The 22,000-nt window shown below is 42.5% G+C and overlaps 1 protein-coding gene across 1 annotated transcript in view; it reads left to right on the forward strand.

Moving 5' to 3' along the window:
• The window catches only part of LOC115312681 (phosphate-regulating neutral endopeptidase PHEX), a 99,664-nt gene that overhangs the window by 182 nt on the left and 77,482 nt on the right, over positions 1-22,000 (forward strand). Inside the window, exons 2-6 of the mRNA XM_040212225.1 lie at positions 4,987-5,046; positions 5,126-5,287; positions 10,767-10,856; positions 11,077-11,285; positions 14,461-14,649. Of these exons, the coding sequence (XP_040068159.1) occupies positions 4,987-5,046; positions 5,126-5,287; positions 10,767-10,856; positions 11,077-11,285; positions 14,461-14,649 (710 nt within the window). The remainder of the gene's footprint in view (positions 1-4,986; positions 5,047-5,125; positions 5,288-10,766; positions 10,857-11,076; positions 11,286-14,460; positions 14,650-22,000) is intronic.

Raw genomic sequence — 22,000 nt, forward strand, 5'->3', positions numbered from 1 at the left:
AACTTGCATTGCAGCGTATGTTGTTGCGTTTTTGAGAGACCGTTCTGTAACCAATGAGATGAATAACTGCCAAGTAAATCCACACGGAACCCATTGTCAATCAAAGCTTCTACAACACAGAGCGTAACTTGTAATTCCAGGCTTCTTGCTTCGTGGTTCGCTCAATAGCAAGTTTATTGGCCAGTGCAGTAACATATTTCACGGCAAACTATCACAAAGTTATTCAGATTTTCCACGCTCTGAATGTTTTTAACTTTCAGTGAACTAACTCCCTGGCAGTTGTTTTGAAAGCCAAGTCAGTCACATGCACCAAGCTTGTCACAAACAAAATATGAGAGATATGTCCGTCCTTTCATGTGTCTGTCGAGAATAATGACTTCGACGATATTAACACACTCGACGTTTGGTCCACCGAGTATCTTTTTCGTCCATTGTTGACATTCTAGAAGTAAAATCGGGTGAATCGGATGATGTAAATCATTAATCAGGCCATATTGAGTGCACACTCTATTACCAGAGTGTTCGTGGCCTTCGGACCAAACCTTTTGGATTTATGTCTGAAATTGCAGTCAATTCATACGCCATTTTTGCCTTACTGGGACTTGTCTAGAAGACAGTATCCTAGTTCTCAATATTTGCTTCCATGTTACTCAGTACTTCGAAAATTCCGTTAGTATGTTAGCAATGGATGGAGATACAGAGGTGGTGTTCTAACGGCCGGGGACGTTTCTCTGCTTTCATTGCGAGCATATACATAATTGTGAGTCACACTCGGAATGCGTACGGATCCGGGTTACGTCGTGCGACGCGGTTTATTATTTTATTCGAAACTACTATTTTCGGCCACACACTGACTCGGAAGTTGTTCACGTCATTTTAAAAAAAAATTAGCACAATATCTGGACGTAACGAAGATTCGTGTGCAAATATATGGACACTTTAACCAGCAAGGCCTTAATTGGCTGGCAGGTAATGACTCGGTGGAGCATGATGTCAGCAGCTTGAGAGTCTCAAGCCTTTTTAATTATATTTATCATAATGATTTTGAACTTCGCGATACTATTCAGAATTCAGCGGGAAATATTCTCGACATTGCATTAGTGCCTTTGCCAATCTATTTTATTTTGTCCATCGCCGACCCTTAAATGAATACTTATTGCAGAGTAGTGGTGATAACCTTAATATATATAAATAACTTCAGTGCTATGGCTGCAAGCCGATCCTGAATAAAGAGTGAGATGGTACAGCTGTTGAAGCTCTTACAAAGGTAGTATTGAGCGCAATCGACAGCTCTGTGCCTAAGGTAAGCTGAGCTGACATGAGCCGCTGCTTGCAACGCAAGCTTTGTTATCAGTAACTCTTTGAAAATTCGGGGCTGGACAAGTAGTACGCCAAATTTAGTGATGTCGCACTTCGGCGAAGGGCTCTTTAGACGAGACGAAGGTTTGCATTTTGCTAGGCTTGAGTCCGATATGTATACCAGGCCCAAAATTGTTCGGAAATGTGCACTGTCAAAAGGAAACGAGCTGCTAAAGTGGTCCGAATACAAAATGACTCTGTTTCTACAAGTGATCTATGCAAAATTGCTGACGTATTTGCAGAACATTTTAAATCCTGTTTTTTGTCTGTAGCAGTCCGTGGCGAGAGCTCAACGTGCCTAGGCAAATCCAAATTTCTATCTTTTATCCCCACTGATGAAGTCGAAATGAAGGAAAGCATTCGTAGTATGAAATTTAAACCGCCTGCTAGCGCAGTTGAAATTCCCAGTTTTATTTTAGAAGTGTGTGCTGAACAAGTTTTAATTTTATGAACATACAATTTTCAGAGCATATTTTTAATTCATCACTGCGTACTGGAATATTTACATCTGTCTGAAAACGCTCTGTAGTTCTTGCGATTCATAAATCAGGCGTTCATAACATTGTAAACTATCGCCCGTTTAATTACTCTGCATTTTTATGAAAGGTCGTACACACGTCTCGACTGGCACTCCAGCCAAAAGATAAGCCTGAAGAGCATGGGTGTTTGAAAAGCACATCAGTGGACACGAAACTATGCTCTTTATTATATTGTACAGATCTGTTCGTTCGTGACCGGGAGCATGTTGATGATTTAGACAAGTTGACATGTTTAAATCATTAGATAAGGATAAGGGATAGTCCAACGCATTAACGGACCTCCAATCAAAAGCTTAAAAGAATGTGCATGGACAAGCCTCATTCTTTGGAAAAATATTTAGCCCCCTTCTCTTCGTGTACCGTGAGGTTCTTCAGGCAAGTGGGGAGTTCTCCCTATTTGAATTCATCTACGGCCACCGTTTTAGAGGTCTCTCAGTGCTAAAGGTAATGATGGTCGCAGACCACTTATGCTCCGATGTCCAAGCAACGTACAGAGGCGTGCTTGATTTCAGACACAAGCTGAAACAAGCCACTGAGTCAGTGTAGGAGAAACTGCAGGAGTCTCAGCGAAAGCAGAGCAAATCCTTCAATAAGAAGGCAAAAGAATGACAGCTAGAAGTGTGAGGACGAATGTTGATTATTTTCCCTAGAAGCAGTAACAAGCTGTTGATACAATTGAAAAGTCCATACTTGATGGTGGAGAAGAAGATGGATGTGTACTACGTTCTAGACTCCGGTCACACGCGCAAGCTGTTTCACGTCTATATGTTGAAAGGATGTGAGGAACGAGCAGTTTAAACAGCCAGCAAGGTGCATGTCAACGCATATGTTGCAATCGAGTATTGTGATGATAGAAAGGAGCTTCCCTGAATGAGCGTCAGGAGGACCCAGGGACCAGAAAATGTCACCCGGTCAGAACCGTTAACCTAGGAGCAGGGCGCTGAGGTGAACGAGCTCGTCCACGGATACAAAAATGTGTTATTCGATTTGTTGGGTAAAAAGAACCTTCTGTAGTTTTAGTTACATGTGTCCACTACCGCGAAGACACTACAGTACTCGATTCCTTTCGCAATCAGGAAGGTAATCAAAACCGAAGTTCAAGTGATGTTGAAGTTGGGGGTGATTGAAAGATCGACTTCCGCCCACAATTCTCCCCTCGTCGTTGTACGGAAGTCAGATATACGGAAGTTAAATTTAACAGCTTGCCGGCTCTAAATGAGGAACCCATCTAGGCAGGAAATGTTTATTTTGTAAACTGGACTTATCCAAAAGATATAGGCGAATCTTTTTATCGACGGATTCCAAGGCCAAAACGGCATTTTTAACTGAGACGGGGTTTACCAGTTTAGGTTTAAGCCCTTCGGAATTAAGGCGGCATCAGTCATATTTAATCGGCTTATGAGTACGCTGCTGGCAGACATCAAAACAGTACAGCACTATATCGACGAAGCGCTAAGAGCAACCAAAGCTTGGGAGTAGTACCTAGCCGCGTGGGAAAAAAATATCTAAGCGAATGCGGCGCACCGGAATCACGGGGAAACTCAGAAAATTCGAAATTGGAAGAAATAGAATAACGTTTTCGGGCCATGAAATGGGGAATAAAAAAGTAAGGCCTCACTCGCAAACTTTGTAGGAGACCAATTGCGGTGAACGACCCCGGACCAAGAAGCAAGTTAGCGCATGTCTTGGATTGACGCGATACTACCGCCGATTCATCCCCAACTATGTCAAGGCGGCTGGACCATTAGTTAAACTGTCGCGGAAGGATGTGCACGTGGAAACTAAAAGCGACCAAATCGAAACAACATAATGGTGGCCAGGGCGTCAGTGTCCTCTATCCGCCGATCAGGCAACTACTGAGATGAAAAGGTCTATACATTTATTCTACTCCATAGAAAGCACAGTTTTGAAACGAAAATCTATATGGCTCTTCAAATCACAAAAGATTACCGAAGACGGAAGAAAGGGGATAAGGGGAGTACCTTCTCACTTCGTCTCCTGTGGAACTCCCGCGGTTGGGCGTGACGGTGATAGGATGCTGCACAGGCACATATTGGCCGATGTTTTCTCCTTTCTTCAACGCCAGCATCATTCGCGAAGGGAGGCCTTTTGACCCCCATTCCCCCTCCGCGTATGATAATAACTCGCTACCACCGTTATTATTAGTGCCACTAAATAAGCTACGCTTCAGAATAACAACACTTGACCATATTGTTGCTTAAAATCATGGTTGCCAGTTATCTGAAGCCTTATCTGAAAGCACAGAAAACGCTTTTCCGTCCTCCACAAATGTTTAAACAGTTTGCGACAGGGTAAAGAATCGTTACATGAGCTTCCTAACACCGAATCTAATGCTGAGGAAGTCGCACTTTTGAATCATGACGATCGGCAGTTGTGCCTGCTCTCCACAAGCACCAAAATGGTGGCGCCCACAACATTGTCGGGGAACAGAGTGCCGAAACTCTAAGCGCAGCTCATTTAATAGCTCCAGTTACTATGTAGCGTTGGTAGTGAGCCACCGAAGCCGGTCTGACAATGTCACGTTATTTAATGGTCACAAGGTCGCAAAACGACACGCCTTCTGCGGGCTTTTTTTTTTTCTACGTTTGTTTTAAGTATAACGGATATCATACTGAACAACAACAAGGGCACATTTCACACGCCGGCGACAAATTTATAATTGAAATGCGCCAGTCAAGACGAGTATTTCCGAAAGGAAGGTTTTTTAAGTATTAAATTGTTAAGTATTACTTTACATTGTCCACATGACCTACTCCCCGGAACTTTATCCTAGGGTAATATTTCTTAATTATAATTGCTCTTTCAAGTGTATACAGTTGTTCGTAAAATCTCCTGTATGTATAAGCGTTTGCAAGTGAGACTTGTGGGCGCTGTTATCTTGCTGCTGGTGTGGGTAGATCGTCTGGTAGTCAATTACTGCTGGAGCGCACCCACGGTTTTCAGACTGGCGCTCAAACAAAACGGTATTCATACACGGTGGCCAGACTAGCTTTCGAGGTGCGGCTGTTTGCAAACGTCTATAGCAGTAAAAAATCTCTCTAAATAAAACTGCGCGACGATATTTCAGATGCAGTGAAGCAGGATCCCCATGCTAATGTAGGCCAAACGCCTGAGTGTAAAGAGATGGGTAAGAACGGACTTGTTTTTTGCCGCGTGATAATCCCTCTAGATTTATATTATCTGAAATGTATTTTATACTCTTACAGGCATAAAGCTTAGCCGTGCAGTTAACAGAAGTAAAAATCCATGTGATGATTTTTATGATTATGTGTGCGAAAATTGGAAGCAGGACAACACCATTCCGCCATATTTGCCAAGCTATGGACATATATGGTTTGTACGAGAGAAACTGTCCAAGAGACTTAAAGGTAATTTTGATCCTTAACACGGCTATATTTGTGTGACTAAAGTTGAAGAACTAGCTACTACTATTATATTTAACTGATACCTAAAATTGCTACAATTTTTTAATAATAAATATACAAGTTATTGTATTTAGGTTAAAGGAAAACGCGTGTGAAGTCTTAGGTATGGTCACTATTGGTAAGAAAAAATTTAATTTCTGACTTTATTCAAAATAAAAAAGTGAAATTTCTGACTTTAACACCACCATGCTTGGGTCACGTTGACATGTATTTTTAAAACAAAGGTTTAAAAAAATTATTGTACGCGTTTCAACAGTCACAGGCCTTCTATTGCATACTTAATATCAGAAGCCATAGCGAACCTAAAATTGAAAGCAAATGGGGTGTAAATGAGAAATGGGCTAAGCTTCGCCGCGACATAAGAAGAAAGTAAAAAAAAATGCTAGTCTAAGATTTCGTTACCAGCGAGACTTGTGATCAAAGCGAAAGATGATGATCCAAAAACTCTCCTTCCCAATCAGCTGTGGTCGCTTATCTTCCACTGTGGCGAAGAAACATCATTTCTGCCGAGGTCCCATTTGGTGTGAGTCCTGTATTCACTAGAAGTGGGCTTTATTTCGGTGTTTATAAAACACTTTCAAATCATAAGAAAGATAGGGGTGCGATATCTTTCGGTACTTTGCGAACATGCATGTTCTCAAAGTGCTATCATGAGAGCACTTTTAGAGACGGACGAGGGGGGAGTCCAATAATATGTGCTAACTTCAACTTTTTAATATTCAGAAAGTTATACTCTGTGCCATCACGCCACTAAATTTATACTCTGGCCTGCTGCGGTTTGCAAGAACTGGGTCATTTTAACATAACATTTTATCAGGTCTGTCTCTATATTTTAGCAAACCGTCGCCGTGCTCCACTATCGCACAACCAGAGCCTTTGAAGCATGCTTTTAAACGCGCACCCGAGTGATACCATGTCTAGTTGGGTACAAACGCCATCATCATCATCCCACAGAGGCACAGTTTCGGTCTCGGTCTCCAATTGAAAAAGAAAAAAAATTCTTATTGTAGCAAAAATATTAAACAAAAAAAAACTTTTTTTTTACGATCATTTTATTTGAGGGATGCCTGTCCTAACCTAGTAAAAAAAAAAAGCTTTCTTTCCTAGCTTCAGTATCCTGTTAAAATTGACCGCATCTCATCAATGTGAATGATGTTGATTTGGGCGAAGCTGGCGGTGCTGATGATGCTGATTTTGTTCATAGGTAGTGCTGATGGTGCTCATTTTTTTATTGCTCATAGGTAGTGCTGAGTTTCGGGTTGCGTTTCGACTTCATTATTACTGCTTTATGATCGGTGAAATGCAGAGCCAGTGGTTCTTCTAGTGAATCAATTTGGATCCGCTAGAAGCCGTGGGAAGGCATCTCCACCGTTTAAGTCAACGGTTTATGTCAGGAAGAGAATGTGCGTTATGGAACGCGGTTATATACGCATTTGAGCATTCGACCGCAGCGCCCTCTCGTCTATACGTTCAGCCAATTCATGCAAAGTTTAACGCGATTATATACGCACTTGGCCGCAGCACCCTCTCCTGTATAGACGTTGAGCGGCTACATGCAACGTTTCATCCATGACATCCCCAGCTATTGAGCTACTACCATATCTCAGAGCCTCCTACTCGTCCCGCAGTCGTTGCCGAGTGGTTAGGCGATGGACTAGAAAATCATTGGGGTCTCCCCCCACAGGCTCGAATCCTGTCGACTCGGCAAACAGTTTTTTTTCATCATTTTTTTTTTTATTTTTTGCCCTACACGAGCACGTAAGCTAACGAGCACGAGCACGAGCACCAGCAAGATCGATGTCAGCACGGACGCCGGACGGACATGCCTAGACCCTAAGGAGCTTCGCCCCTAAAAAAACAGCACAAGCGTTGTTTTCATTACGCGCTTCTTGCCTGCCGTTGTGCTTGCGCCGCGCGTGCATCGTATGGTACGGAAAGTAGATCGATTGAGCTCAAGTCATATATTGAACTGCTCATGTTATATTGCAACAGAGTATAGGCAGCATTCACTGGCGGCCATAGCTGCGTACGCGACTGCTGAGCGTGTGCTGACGGCGAGCTCCCACAGTTCTTTTGCAACGTGCATTCCGCACCGCCAAGATTGCCGGTCTTAGTAGTAACTTCCGCAAAAGTTTGCGGTGAAACCCTTTTTTTTTTTTTTTTTCAGCACTGTCTGAAGTTTTCAAAAAAGCTCGAAATATTGCCGCACGCAGGACCGAATTAACATGGCAAGCTCAGTCACAGACTTCTAGGAGAATCATGTTTATTTTTACTCGGGACGTAAAGGCTCGGGACGTAAACGTAAAAGTTTCGTCCGACTTCCTTGCTCTCGAAAGTGCCTGTTCAATTTCGCCCCAAACGTTCGACGCTCGAACCTTCTGAGACAAAGTTTCGAGATACTTCGCGGTACCTTGTCGAGTCACTCCCTCTTTCGCTTGCTGTTACGTCGCCGAATCGCCGCTCGCCTTTCTGCTGTCTGGACGCTCGTTCTTTATTTTGTTTTGCACAAATTTGCCCCCCATAAACTTTTGGTTCAAAACGGGTTTTTCGCCGCTTCTGCGCCTGTCATTCGTGACAAAATGGTACATATATAAAATATATAGAAGTAATTATTTAGCAATGCCTAGTTTTTTGTTTGAATTTAATTGCATTCGTATATAATACGAGGCGAAATCTAAATAAAAAAATAAATAAATATGTTTTTGTATTGTATTTAGTCTATAAAAACAAGCTTAAACTGGGCCGTTTTCAAGGTAGTTTTGTTTCAATATACTCTTCTGTATAACCGCAGTACAAGAGTTTTCAGCCTAAAGAGTACGTATATTTTATGCATGCAATACCTTTATACCCTTATAAGAAAAGGTTTCTTTGATATTAAACGTAAAGTAGAGAAAAACGTCGTTTTGACTACAATTCAGCTGCGAATTTCGCATTGAGGTTGTTCAAGTTATACTATACAAGGTCACTCAAACAAACGAGTTTACGCCTCAATAATTTGGAATATGCAATGTTTAATCTAAGTAAAAAAAAATTAAGCGAGAAAATATTCGTTTATGCTGAGCACCCATGATATTGCGCTGAGTGGTTCCATGCGGCTACTTTTCCGCACAGCACGTAGAAGAAGGGTTTTATCTTATACACGCTACAAGCTGAGGTGCTTCATCCGGTAAATATGGGCCTTATTTAAGCGCTGTAGTAGGTAGCACCAAAGCTGATGAAAAGAAAACATAATTTATTCTTATCTGCAATTTCCAGGAAGCTGGTCGAGCCTCGAGAGTAAACTTCACAAAATTTTGTTCTTCATAAAATATCTTCGAAAATCTCGTTTTTAAGTAAACGTTGTGGTTTTCAGACGTTTTTGACGCTTGAACATCTTCAGTCACCTAGTACGACGTTATCGATACACAAAGCGCTTAAGTTGAAATTGGCTTAAAGTGGCGAATCCCGCGCACCATTTGGGGCGACTGCTGTTTGGAATCTTCAAGCTAGTTCGTCTGAAATTTCTTTCACGATAAAATTTGGTACCCATAAAATGTTTACACCATTTAGGGTTTTATTTTTTTTTGCGCCCATGTAATGAGCTCTAGTGGAATGAATATTGGGTCTTGGTACAGTTTGTGAAGGCTGGCTCTTTCTGCCAAACGTTTAACCTTTCCTCCAATGAGATCGCAAAGACGTTTTCCGTGGGAAGTTGCGAACAATTTCCATTCAAGCGAAACACTAAAGCCTTCATCGTGAAAGAAAGGTTTCGAAAGTTATTTTTGTTTTTGTTCTGTGAGTCTGCTCCGTCAGAAAAGTAATAAATATTTATTAGTTGTGGAAGGTCATTCTTTAGAGGTTTCAGAAGCTCACAATGGAATGCATACATTGCTAGAGTATCATGTTTCCGGCAGTCTGAAATGACAGCAAAAGATCTGGCAGATTATTCTTCACAGAATTCTGGGGCGAAAATAAAAAAAATAACAGGGCAGAGTCTAGCCTGGTGGGATGACACAGTGATAAGGCTGCGGGGCGTCTTGTAGCAGGAAACTGTAGTTAAAAAGCTATAAAATGGTTATAAAATGGTGACCCTTGACTGCATTCAACTTGTCGGAAAAAATTCCTCTGTTGTTAACAAAATTGTTTCAAGCGTGCAACGCACGGCGCTCATCCACTGCTGAACTTGAACATGGTCGACCTGATTGGTGTTAAGGACAGGTCTTTTCTGGAGAGGTTACAATGTATTTGGTACCGCGGCACACGTCGCACTTGACCAACATTACAATCCTTTTCATAAACTTGACCCACGGCGGTGGCTAATAATTCTTCAGTGTTCTTCTTGAGTTCACTCCCGTGTACCATTAGCTTCAAGTTTTGGTGCTGCACGTATACGCAAAGAGTGTGCCCCGGCTAAAACACAGGTTGGAGTGCGCATATATTGGCAAAAGATGGAAATCCAATGTTTAGGTTTGAGCCTTTCTTCCATTCTTGGTGAAGCTCTTTTTAGGTTCATCAAAAGTAGCCATTTATGACGGTTGCGCAGCATATATTCGCTTGGTGGAGATGCCGGTGGATCGTATGACAACGGGTTATCGTCTAGGTTATCGTCCTCGAAATGTAGGAGCGCATCCTGATCATTGCTCGATTCAGACGAGCCTGATAATTTCATTTCTATATGCGACACAAACGCAAAACAGTGACCTGCCTGCCAGGCAGGCCAAGCTCGAACTGCACACGTGTGAATGTTTATATCATATGTGACGTCACGTCCAAATGGCGAACCAGTCAAGTGGCAAGTTAATTTCGGAATCGGTTTAGTCGTATTTTAACAATTATAAATTATGTAAACAGATTTTTAATGATTTAACCGCTGCGCCATAGGCGAAGTTTTTAGCACCCTTTCTGAAAATATGTTTTTATACAAATGCTCAAACTGACGGCGGAGCTGCCCTTTAACAACGTAGTACATTAAGTATGAAGAAAAGTATAGATGAGACAATTTAGAAAAATTTAAATGGTCATGAGACGATATCGGTTTGAACTGTTCATAAATTTGCAGAGCCGAATACTGGTTCAAGTCTGGCTCCAGTGTTCTCTCACAGACCGCCACTGATTCAGATGCTTCTTTGTCCCGGTGAAGTTTTGAGGATAAAATGGGACTTTTTCCTTCATTCTTGACTTCGCAAAGCTTGATGACGTAATTGTAGGTTAAAAAAATCTAAATGACGACAATCGAACGTGGAAAATGATTGACATAAAACCGTTTATAAGTAGTGTTGACACGATAATCACCAGTAATCCCAGACTTTTCGTAATTAATCGGAGTTGCCCTTTAATACATTACGTTCTGGCTGAAATTATAAAAACAGAATTTTGTAACGTATAGGTGCATGAACGAACCAAACCTTCTCATTTAGCTCTTCTCTTCTTATGCCTTTTACAGAAATCTTAAGCAACATGACCCCACCAACATATCAAGCTGAATCTCTTAATGACAAAATTGCCATAGCCTATCAATCGTGCATGAATGAAGGTACGTATTTAGAATTAATATCCTTAAGTATAAGAAAACGAGGTTGAAAAAAGGCCGTTAAGTTGATGGCAGATATCTCTCTGCACATCCACACGTTTTCATGAAATCGCACTTTACTAATTATTTGTCTCTCCTAATTTTAAAAGAAAGCTCCATTGCTAAACATGCACACATTTTAGTTTCTGGCTTTCATTAGTAAAATCTTGTGATACATTCTCAGATTCGTGCCAACCAGAGGAAGAAATAAGCCGGCTACGAAACACGTTGGAAAAATTTGGCATCCCTAAATGGCCGATGATACTTGGTTCAAATGAAACTATCGACTGGAAAGAAATATACCGAAAAATACGAGTTGGAGCAGACATGTCGTTTATTTTTAGCGTTGATCTCTTACCTCATGTTTTTAACACGTCGCAGCTAGCCATTTACGTAAGTAGCGTCCTAAATATTACTATTTGCTCTGTGATGTTTGCAAACTGCACCCAGAATTGAAAATGTAAGCTTGCATTAAGTAAAGCAACGTAATCATTACCTGTCGGATTTCTTGAAAACAAAACGACTCAATAGAAAATAAACATATGAAACTGCTAGGAGGCCTTGTAACACTGTGCGCGCGGCCATGCATGTAGCATCATGTCTGTTTCAGACTCTTGGCATTTAGAAGGCTTTACCTCAGTGATTGAGATGCAGAAACTTTGTGATAAGCCAACCTGGACGAAGGACTAGGCCGGCGTGCCTTTTTTGATGACACTTTATTTTTCTTTCTTTTCGACGTGATGGTAAAACGGTAAAGCTATATATCTATCGCGGTAGCGGTAAAACAATGTATCGATCGCCATCCTAGTTCCACACCTATTCATGCGAATCGAAGTTAACTTATTTTCGGGAGGTTCTTACTGGCAAAAGCCTCAATGGATGAAGATTTCTGAATTCCTGGCAAGCAAACTGCCACCTCGGTATTATTTTTGAGGTGTTCCGAACAGGTCCAATCAATTTTAGATAACTTCAAAATAAGTAGAACACAAATCGCTGACGTCCGGCAGGAAAACATATATTTGTAAATTCCTGGTAAAAAGACTGAATTTCGGTATTGGTGTTGTACTACGCGACATTTTAAACCTATCAACAAAATTCCCTTGCATTAAACAAAATTTTGATCTCAGCCGCGAAAAGAAGAAAGAAACAAAAAAGAGAGGTTGCGATATTAATTTTAGCTTCACCAATCCACTCGGCGGCTTTAGCATCAGGTCACTTTTGTGCTGCCGCCAATATTGAAGTTCTAGCTTCTTTGATGAACCAAATCAAGTCATGCAATCAAACTTTGTGTTCAACAAGAGCGACAGTAAAATCGCCTTTCTGTGACTGAGTTTAGAGCGAACAGACACGCCGTCCCAATCTGTAATGGTTTCCTTTCTACATAAATACATTCTAAATTCTTACCTACTTGATTTTAGAAGTGTTGTTTTTACAAAACTGGTATATGACCGATTCATAAAATGGATGAATCAACGGACGGAGCGATCACCTGACGACACGTCCGCGGAAATTCCGTCTCTCAAGCGCATGCACACGAAGGAGACGACCAGCAAATAACAGTGAGAAGGGACTGAACCTATTCGCGACCCTACTGTGCCGCAGAGTTCCAGCATCACAGAGTGACGTTGTTGTCCCAGGGTGAAATCGACGTTTACTGCTACGAACACGTCGCTACCGCGAAAAAGAATCGCCGTGAGCCGCTCTTACGTACAGAGCGAGAAAGCACACCGTGATGTACTTGGCGCAAACCGCCACTATCTTTACTAACCCAAGGCATAACAGTGACCCAAGCATGGTCCTGCACGAGAAGGCTTCGGCCTAGAAGCGACGACGTCTTGGACTTGCGGAGGGGCGTTTGAAGATGCCTTCAAGAACTCCGTGCTTGCACACAGCACTCGGGTACAGCACCGTCGCAAAAAAGGACTTGCTGGATGAAAAGTTGATTAGAAGTGCAAAAAAGATCGCGGCGTGCTAAACGAGTTGTGACGGAAGCTACTTGAATCTTCACACGGACCTGCAGGAGTACCGGATTTAGCGCCGCGTCAGCCAGGCAAGGTTTCTGCAGTTGATTTTACTCCTGGCACCAAGAATCGCGCGACGAGATGAACCAGCGAAAACACAAAACACAATAATGCGCCATCTTTGTTTTGTTTGTCAAAAAAAGAAAAAAAAGAGGACGTTGTAAATTGCCAGGCTAATCGCATTTCAAAAGACAATCACCCGCCAGGAATCCGCGAGTAAAAACGCGCTCGGTCATTTCAGTCCGCGCATCCGCGGACCAGGCGTGGATCGCATAAATTGGAGATGTAGGGGTCACCTGATACACGACTTGCTAAAAAAATTCGCGATTCGGTCCTTCGTGTGAATCTGCCTTTACTGACGCCAGGTCAACTAACTGTATTGGAATCCCTCCTACGCATCGTTTTCTAGCTGTCTGAAGAGTTTCTTTTTATTTATTAAAGGTAATTAAGTAAAGAACTTGTGTTTTGTGCTCTTGCCTTTCATTGTTGACAATGCACGTCTGGAATTATGGTTGTGGCATAAATTTGTGAAGCTGTAGCTTCTTGCTGCTTCGCTCTCACATGCTTGTTCTAGCGCATATAAGGTCATCTGTTGTCGCATCAAGCGAAAAGCAGTCTGGCTATACCATGCAGAAGAAAAGCTAATTCAGACACTTAATTTGGTAAAATATTTCGTAGATCGAGACAAATACATTTGCTTTACGGGCACAATAAAAACATTCAAAGCGAACGCATTTTAAAATTTTAGGAGCCAACACCCGCTGATGAGCACAAGCAGACCTAAGATCGCAAGCCGACTCGACGACCCTTCAAAAACGTTTGTTGAAGGCCTTTATTGCGACAGTAATACCCGAGTCAGACGGGCAGATTAAAGAGCTTCAGAACCAACTCCTTTAAAGAATCGGGGGTTTAGTTCGCTGTCTTGCGCTTATATGCGTGCGCTGATTCGCCGACCCTTTAAAGGAGTTTGTTCTGTACTCTTTTTTCTTTCCTGCACCAGTCTTAGGTGTTAAACGACATGATTGCTACCACGAGCTCGCCTGCGCGCTTAGAGTTGTTTCAGTAAGACGGGTGTCAGTTCAGTAGATGTAAATAGCCTCGCATCATACGAGAATTACCTCTTTCTTCGCCGTGTCGCTGATTCTGCATTGCAAAAAGCTGCGTGAAAAGTAAGAAGCATAAATAAATAAAGAAAACGGAACCTTGGTTACCTGTGCGTCATGTTCCCGCTGTTTACACGGGGGAATGCAACATTCCATGGCATCGTACCTCTTGCACGGAGCAGCCGCCTCTCCCTCGAAGGTCCGGTCGCTTTCTTCACTTTCTCGCCGCAACCAATATTGTGGACGTAGTTCTCGGCGCGGTAGTTGATGGCACTGTGTATTTCGCACACCGTCTATTGGGTGTAATTTTCACATGGTTGACTCTCTTACGAAAAGTATTAGTGGTCAATATTTTGCTTCAGGAAGTGCTTTTAAGAGAACAGCTGTTTTATGAAGAAAATTTTATCTACAATGTTGGGTTTGGTTGTTTTTCATATTTTTCAGATTGAACATGCAAAGTTTGTGCCCAGTTCGTATCAACTTTCTGAGGCACAAGAGAAAAAGGACAGCGCTGTGGAAGCCTATGAAAATTTCATCAAGCAAACAGTAATTTTGTTTTCGGAAGACAAAGACATTAATGTAACGACAAAGATTGCTCAAGATATATTTGACTTCGAAGTAAATTTAACAAAGGTAGCGTTCGCTTTCATATATTTATAAGGATCGCGTAAGTACCCCGTGTTATAAATATTTAGCATATACATATAAAACTAAAATTATCCTTTGTGTAAAAATATATGGATCTGTTCCAGTAACGTATGATTTCATATAAAACCACATCAAAGATTATATAGGCTTGATATGATTTATAAAAGTTTTATCTGTTCTCCAGGCCAATAATTTGTATAAGTATTTTTTTTCTCAAAATTATATGTTTAGAAGAATTTTGAAGAATAATAAAGCTAGGCGTTTCGCTGTGGATGAACCAACAATTATCGTTCACGTTCGCATTCGACCGCGTTCTTGAGGTAACGCTTCTCCTTCAACATAACTGCGAGTAGTTCGCTTTCGTAAGAAATGTCAGAACACCGCTGGGTTTTATCATCTGATTTAAAATTATTTATGCGAAGGAAACCCACTATGAAACAAGATGAGCCCTGCACACTAAATATTTCCCCACCTATATTCGTGTAAAAACTGTGTAGTTTGGAATGAACACCTTTGCTACACCCGTCTTACACAATTTTTACACGCTTTTCAAAAACATATCGGTGTAACAAGGGAGTACAGGTCATTTAAATACTTCCTATATCTTTCCTACACCCTGCAGGTAGAAATATCGTGTAGAATGGGTGTATTATTTATCACACCTTTGACGTAAACCGTGTAAAAAATGTGGAATGGTGACACTTTGCAATACACTCATGATATATTTCTCATCTTTCTTTATTGTGTTAGCCAAACTTGGTAATGATCGTCGTAGATTAATACGTATAGATGACAATAGTGCTATCTCACATTTTATGGCGTTCCTTGGCTGTGCTCAAGGTTCAATGACCGTAGCAATTAATCATTCAGCACCCTACAAAACCTTCACAGCAGCGTCGGCATGCGAAATATGTGCATCCAACCGCGCTCGTCAGTGCAAGGCGTCGTTCCTGAACAGCCGCCTCCCCCTGTGTTGTTTCTGCCCCAGAACAGGTACATCTCCCACGGCATGCGCGCAGTATTGCGACGATATTAGCGTCAAATCGGAAAGATTGTGCCGGTACCGTAGTGATCCAGACGATATCTGTGAAGTATCGGATAGGTCGCGCCCACGCCATTCTGATAAGGTAAAGGCCGCCGTTTGTCGTTGCGTTTGGGAAGTGGCGTTTGGGAATCACTTATGCTTGTTGGGTATAAGGATTTCACGACAATCTTAAAAATAAGGTTAAAAAAAAGAATTTGTTTACTTTTAGTCTGAGAAGGACAAACAATGCAAGCAGACGGAGCTTAGCTGCATCGTCTATTTCCCCTCGACCTCGCCTTTTGTGAAGCCACCCCGCCTCCTTTTGTCTCTTCGTGTGGCTGTGGGCAAGCGGGACAACCGCTTCGAGCAAATCGAAGGGTGGAGAGAAACACGTGACCGCTATCCATAGGAGAAAAAGTTTGGGCGGAAATGTGTCACGCGACTCACTCTGACGCGCTGATGGACTCACTGGGGCCCTACGCTCTTTGCCGCATGTCAAGCTGTGGCGATTTATAGGGGGCCACGTAAATCCGCAGTTTCCGCAATGCGCTCTTCAATATTCTGATTTTCGTGCGTTGCAGTCACGGCCGTTGTTTTTTGTCGTGAACGGAAGTAATAAGTCCATACGAACGTTTAGGTAATTGCCGCTTTCTTCGTATTGTGTTGTGTTTGTTGGACGCGTTTCGGCAAAAAACTGCTTATCCGCGACAGCGAGATTTTTGTTGAATGTGGGAGACCTTCTTCAGAACCGTTCATTCGGCCGGGACTGGAGCCGGTTATCGGCCGACATTCCCACGACACTGGCCAAGCACGGCCGTGCTACTTCGGCGACTCGATTGGGTGATTTATTTGCTCCTCAGTCATTTCATGGGTTCCCGGGCCGCAGTGTGCACCTCGACAAAAAAGTGTACTGTGGTAATTACAGGTTATAAGAAGGTGGAGTGTGGTTTAGTAACTTTCTAAAAATGTGTGCCGCAGTATCACACCTTTTAGTAAAAGTGTTACAAGAATCAAACCTTTTTTTTTAAGTGTTAGCTTCACACCTTTTTTATTAGGTGTATCGCTACACTGGTTAAGATGTTGGTTATGGAACGCCCCATTCACTCCTATAATGGTGTGAAAATGTTTAGTGTGTGTAGTCACGGTGTAATTTATTGAACTGACTGTTACATACGATTTGGCATCCGTCCTGGCCGTCCTGCTCCAGAGTCTTCTTGTCTAGAGCAGGCATGTCGGTGGCCAGGGCTCATGCACAATCGGCTCTTGAGTGGGCGTCATCATGTCCTCCTCTTCCGTCACCTCCTCGCAGCGCATCTCTCCGTCTAAGGAAGGGAGAGTGGTGGACCTCAAGCGGCATGTCGAGTGTCGACCCCTGCTGCGAGCGGGTAGGGAGAGGGAGGGGGGGGGGGGAGGGGGTTCTTCTGAGAACGCCGTCCTCGGGAGATTTTGACGAGACCTGAGAATAACGCAGCATTCGTTGCGGCTGTCGACCGCACCACCACGAGGATTCTAACCGAGAAATAAAACAGTTCGGCTACAGTTACGGGAACTTTTACCAAAAAAACTGGCTTTGTCAAGAATTTTTAACCAGCCTCCCCCACCCCCACATTGAACATCTTGAACATCAAATTCTTGAATTTTATCACTTCAGTAATTGGTCTGGCGCCCCTCTAACATGGTTAATTTTTGTTTCAGTTAAACATCCAGAACTAATAGCGGGAAGCTGAGCCAGCGGGGAAATTAATTACTATGTTTTGTTTTTTTTAAACTAGTTTCAGAATATACATTGTTTCCACAACTACACTGTAAAAACCCATATAACACCCCAGAACTTCAGTTTGACGAACAGCGCGCTGAAGTCGACCCAACGGTACCAACATTCACAAGCGGTTTGATAGCCGAGTGGTACAACTTATTAAAATAGCTAATGTACGTGTTACTGACTACAACAACAAGAACAAAAAAAGTAATAGGTGTTTTATTGGCCCAACTCCGAAACCTCAGTGTTTTTTTTCTTCTGTAGTTTTCGATGCGTAGTTTAGCTGTTTAATGAGGTATATATTAACGTTCTCAAGCCCCTTTTGGGGTGTCGCATATGGGACAACGGGTGAAAGAATATACCCTTTTTTTCTTAGAGTGTTCCATTTAAAAACTAAGTAATCTTTGAAAATTTCGTCTCAGATACCACATATGCAAGATTTTAATATACTTTCAAAGGTCGATGTGTTTGACGACACTGACACTGCGTTTTAGTCAAATACCTTAAGCTTCTTGTTCAGTTCGAAGTAAATTACTGACTAGCATGTTCAAAAAAAGAAAAAATTTGCCATAAATATTATACAAAATAGACTCTGCTGTGTTTGGCTTTATCCCATTCTTGGGATCTTTTGTGAAATTTTTTCGGGGGAGGAGAGATCTGTAAACTTACGTCAGGTGCAAATAATCATTTAAACCTCATTTCGGCTGCTTTGCATACTTGTGCTGTCGACCCTTGTTAGTTCAATCGTCATTTACATTATTGAAAAAGCTAGCGCTTTTGTCTTAAAAAAAATAACGAAGTACGCATAAATAAATATGTACCACTGGCTTCAAAAGAAATGCGATACTTCGTTTCATCTTGTATTAAAGCGTAGTGGGAGGCTAGTAGCTGCGACACGGCACTGGCAAGGCATTCTTAGGCATCGCAGAGTAGGCGTCAAAGACTTTGATGGTAAAAAGAGCGTAACCTTTTTCCTTAAAGTAATGTTCGTGTTTCGTACGAGTGATACGCTGTTTATGTTCCAATAAAGCTCCGAAATGTGATATTGAATAAATAAATATGAGCATATTTGGAGAAATTACGCTCCTGTTTTTCAACGCTGCCGTTGCAAACACGTTAGTCCAATCAACACTAAAGGCACTATGCGCGATGTGATGTACTGCGAAAAAAAAGAAATCTTTTTCGAGATGGAAGTGTTTTTTTATTGAAAAGCTATTATGTACAAACTAAAACTAAATTAGATATTAATTTGAAGTAGTAATGTAAACTTTAAAATGGTCTTGCCGTTTGTTTAAACAGTCACCTGACAAATGTAACTTGGCTCTTACTTTCGCAGGCAGGGGCAGCTTACTCCGCCAGCTGCTCCTGTTTCCTTCACCCGCCCGCTTCCAGACAGTCTCTCCAAAAAATCCTCACTTGAAAGAGAAGCGCGGCAGATCGTGCTACACGTGTGCCACAAATGTCGTTCTCACCCTGCAAGCGAGTCGTATAAAGAGCGACCGTCCAAAAAACGTCTAAGCTATACTAAATGTTGAAGAAAAATGCTACTGGAAGCAATTCTAATGTCGCCGGAACAAACACGTTTATTTACCAGTGCCTTATGCCTTTAGGACGAAAACAGCTTCGTTCCGTCGCACGTGCTTCGTCAGTCAGTCACGGAAAGCTCTCTGTGGTTGAGTATTAATAAAGTTAGTAGTCGGCATAGGCAACTTTGAATCAGACACACAAGCCCTTGACTGCAAGTGTATGCAGGCGAGACATTTCGCGAGGCCGTCAGGTTGGAGTCAAAGTTCCATCGTATAGGCCGACCTGTCTCCTGGCGTGACCGAGAAGTCTCCAGTTTTCTGAGTGGAACAAGAAGGGAAGCGACGAGTTCCTGCGGAGCCTTCTTCCGCTCGACCGTCCCACCGATCCCACTCACAAAATGGAGACGCCACCGCTGCGCGTCAGGCTCGATACTTCAAGATGTTTCAGCCACGAACATCAAATATACTATCTAAAAAGAAAACCCGTGCGTCTACTTTCCAGGGCAACACTCGGAGCGCTAATCAGCGTACCTTACGGAGGCAGCTCAGCGAATGACGATGCCAAAGCATATGTTTACAAAAAAAAAAATCAATCTGTGTGCAATGCAAAACGTCACGCTTGCATTGCTTGATGTCACAACTCAAACTGCGTTTTTTTGTCTAAACATATGTTTTGGTATCATCATTTGCTGAGCTACCTCCGTAAGATGCGCTGATTGGCTCTCCGAGTGTTGTGCCGGAAAGTAGACGTGCGGGTTTTTTAGAGTGACAAACTTGTGCAGTAAACTGTGCAGACTAAACGAAGTCCGAATTTTCTCTAATGTAGCAGACAAACACGTTTCATCCGCGCCACGTCCACACCGGACTTCAAACCAGCATCATTTTGACTAGCGCACTGATACACCCCCAACGAGCCTAGTGACGTCACTTCTAAACTGAAGCTTGACTTGCTGTTGAGGCTCCCAGACTTCCGCTGTGGTTTATCCCAAGATGAAACGGAATATAGCTAAAAGTTTTGAAACTGCCTAGACTTTTTTGTATCTTTCAAATACATTTGAGTCACGTTATTTTTTGTTCACTTCAAAGGGTAATATATTTTTGTTGCCCAGTCTTCTTGCGCGAGTAGATACACTTTACTTTGTGCTTTGTACTTCTTTCCTGTACAACAAGTCCTCGAGATGAACGAGGCTGACGTTGGGTTTATGTATATGGCACCGTCTTCGGTGATGGTCGCTTTTTATGGTATTTCTTGTTCAGTTTTGACAAAGTAAGGCTAAATAAAGCGGAATTCACCTTACTACGATAAAATTGTCGCTTAATCATATTTCTCTCATAAAGACGCGAAAACCAAAAAAACTGTCGAGTAAATTGCAAACAAACTAACAATCACAGCCGCCTAGAGAAATTGTTTTGTGATTATTATTTAATTCTTCACGTTGTATATTTTCAGGAACCCTATTGACGCAACCGGTGTTCTATTTTAACATTAGCGTTGTGTCATGCAAGGCAATAACATTTAGTCTGAAACATCAATTTTATTTTATTGCGTGTTTGTGCCTTCTTGAAAAAACACAGTGTTCATTTATTTACGTTTCTTACAACTATAAACCGTTTTACATAACTAAATGTCTTCATACGTAACATAACGTTTTAATAGCGTTCTATATAATTATAAAGTTTTATACTAATAATTATAAACGCTGAAGCTCTGGTGGGAAGTTGGTATTTGGAAAACGTTTACAACTTGCCAGAATTGTCAACTTAACTGAACTGTTTGACAGCCGAGAATGAAGTTCCCATTACAGTCACCTTCAAAGTACCTACTTGTTCGAGCATCTAGACGTGAGAAATACAACTGTGTACTAACGAAATGCGAACAGTGTAGCCAATCACTTGGTAGACAGGCTGCGCCACGCTGCGACACTGAGTACTGATAAACATATTCAATAGATCACCCCTTCCTACTAAGAAGATTTTTCTTCTTATTATTACCCAGGTAGGCTTCATGTGGTGCACAATGTAACTAAGCCACGCCATTTCCATTTTCTTTGAACCCAAAAATGCATTCCCGATTTCGTGTTTCTAATATTACTTTTTGGTCTGTAATCAAAGTTTCGTGTAGACTAGGGTTTGCGATACTTTTTGTCGATTATTGCTATTCCACCAAAGGCTTTGTCGTTTGTCCAGTCCAAAGACGAAATAAAAATACAAAAGCTTTAAAGGGCAACTCCACTCAAAAAGTCGACCCTATCGAAATGCCTGATATCGCTTTAGGAGGTCAAAATACGGTCATACCCAAAATATCACGTCAAACCGACGCCGCGTTACCGATTAAAGCCAATATTAAAAATGCTCTCCCGGCTCGGTTAGCGGCCCGAAAGCGGGTGAGCAACGCTGGCACCGGGTGAGCTAGTGAAGCAACACTGGGCAATGACGTAGGTCTAGTCCTACGCTCTCGTACGGACGCCGCGAACGCTTCGTTTTCCGTGGCATTCTGCGATTCTGCTGACGGCACGAGGTGTTTACCACATTATCCTGTGTTCTCCTATTTTTATTAGCGTCCAGGCAGTTCCTTTAATTCCAGCATTGCTTCCGCGACAGCGCGGAAGAGAGCAAAGCGGTGCTGCTCGCTCACGCGCGCGTCGTGGAGCCGGAGAGATTCGCCGGTCTCGCGTTGGGCAATGTCGAGCAGGACTTGTAGTGCTGTGGGTTGCACCAACCCGGTGTGCAACCCGGAGCTGCGGTTCCACCAGTTCCCAAGAGACCGGAAGAGGCACAAGGTGTGGGTCGGTGCCGTTCGCCGGATAGACTTCGGAAGACCGTTGACTCCGAGCTCCAACGCGAAGCTCTGCTCCCAAAACTTTACGTCAGACACCTACACACGGGATCTGCGGCTGCTGACTGTTGCGGGTTTCACCACGAAACAGGCGTCTTTGAAGAACGATGCGGTGCCGTCGCTGTTCGCGTACCGTCCGCCGGCTGCTCCAGCACGATCGGCCGGACGCAGCAGGTCGCGGCTGATCTAAC

This window comes from Ixodes scapularis, unplaced genomic scaffold (genome assembly GCF_016920785.2).
Source record: "Ixodes scapularis isolate PalLabHiFi unplaced genomic scaffold, ASM1692078v2 PGA_scaffold1__304_contigs__length_218370807, whole genome shotgun sequence".
NCBI classification, from domain to species: domain Eukaryota; kingdom Metazoa; phylum Arthropoda; class Arachnida; order Ixodida; family Ixodidae; genus Ixodes; species Ixodes scapularis.